Below are 1,147 nucleotides of genomic sequence, written 5' to 3' on the forward strand. Positions count from 1 at the left end.
ACCCTTTGCCGCAGGAATACTTCGTGTGCGACCACGCCACCAACGTGGACTGCTCCTTGGCGGAGAGTCTTTACAACCTCAACGACAATTTCGGCAAAGTGGAGTCCCAAGTGGAGGTGGAAGAAGGAACAGAGGCTCCAGCGGAATAAGGAACCACTTTGATATCCACTTCGGTCGTTCTCCACCTCTCCTTCCTCCCCTTTTATCCCCCTCTCCCTCGTCCTCTCCATTCTTGTTTTCTTTTCTGCTACTTCTCGAGCCTCAGATTTTTTTGTGTGTGTTTGTTTCTTATGCTTTCTGTTGGCTATTTTGCTCATACCTTTGTCTTTCTCTTTCTCCTTTTTTTTCATCTTGTATTTCTTTTTGTCCACTTCCTTGCTCCCTTATCCTTTCTTCCTCATTACCATCTCCTTAACTATTATCTTCATCTCTCTTCTTATTTTTCTTATCCCTTTCCTTCCCCTTCTTTCTCTTTCCTACCCCCCCCCCCCAACCCAGAGGACCTCGTCAACCCTGTCATCCTCGCCTTACCATTGCTGGCATATCTTATCGTTAACATAGGCTAAGTTGATTTAACTTTAAGTGTCAATACTTTCGTTTATCTGGACTTATGTTTACGTACAGGTGCCATCTTTTTTATTATCATTATTATTTACTAAACTGCTAGAATAAACTTGCATTGTCTGTTAATGTAAACCTGAAGTCCTTCATTGATATGGAACATGGTGCAGACTTTTTTGAACATTGTCTGAGATATATATTTTTTGAATAAGTGATAAGTTTGATTGAAAAAAAAAATGTGTGTTAGTATTGTTTCGTGATGTCTTAACATTAATGTTAATGTTACTTCCATGTGAGTTATTTTTGAGAGAAAAAAAAAGTTTGTTAGGGTGGCAGAAACTTTGTTAATATTCCAAATAGCTTTCGTTATCTTTAGCTTCTAGTACAATCACTTTTTTTTCGTTTCTAGTCGCAAAAGACTTCGCTATTTTTGCCAATATGTACCTTAAAAGTGGGTGATGTTACCACTGGTCTTTATACAGTATTTGGTAAGAATAAAATGTTTTCCTTTTGCCTCGTTGTTTTACCTTCAAATCCTTTTAAATATCATACATATACATATCAACAGCATAGAATTTATTCTTAC

General features: G+C 37.7%; 1 protein-coding gene across 1 annotated transcript in view; it reads left to right on the plus strand.

Annotated features, from left to right (window-relative positions):
* Positions 1 to 1,074, plus strand: part of LOC119592139 (U-scoloptoxin(01)-Cw1a-like) — a gene marked incomplete in the record, with an annotated part of 12,947 nt that extends 11,873 nt beyond the window's left edge. Inside the window, 1 exon segment of the mRNA XM_037940958.1 lies at positions 15 to 1,074. Coding sequence (XP_037796886.1) covers positions 15 to 149 — 135 coding nt within the window.
* Positions 1,075 to 1,147: the final 73 nt, after the last annotated feature.

The sequence above is a fragment of the Penaeus monodon genome, chromosome 29 (assembly GCF_015228065.2).
Source record: "Penaeus monodon isolate SGIC_2016 chromosome 29, NSTDA_Pmon_1, whole genome shotgun sequence".
In the NCBI taxonomy this organism is placed as follows: Eukaryota; Metazoa; Arthropoda; class Malacostraca; order Decapoda; family Penaeidae; genus Penaeus; species Penaeus monodon.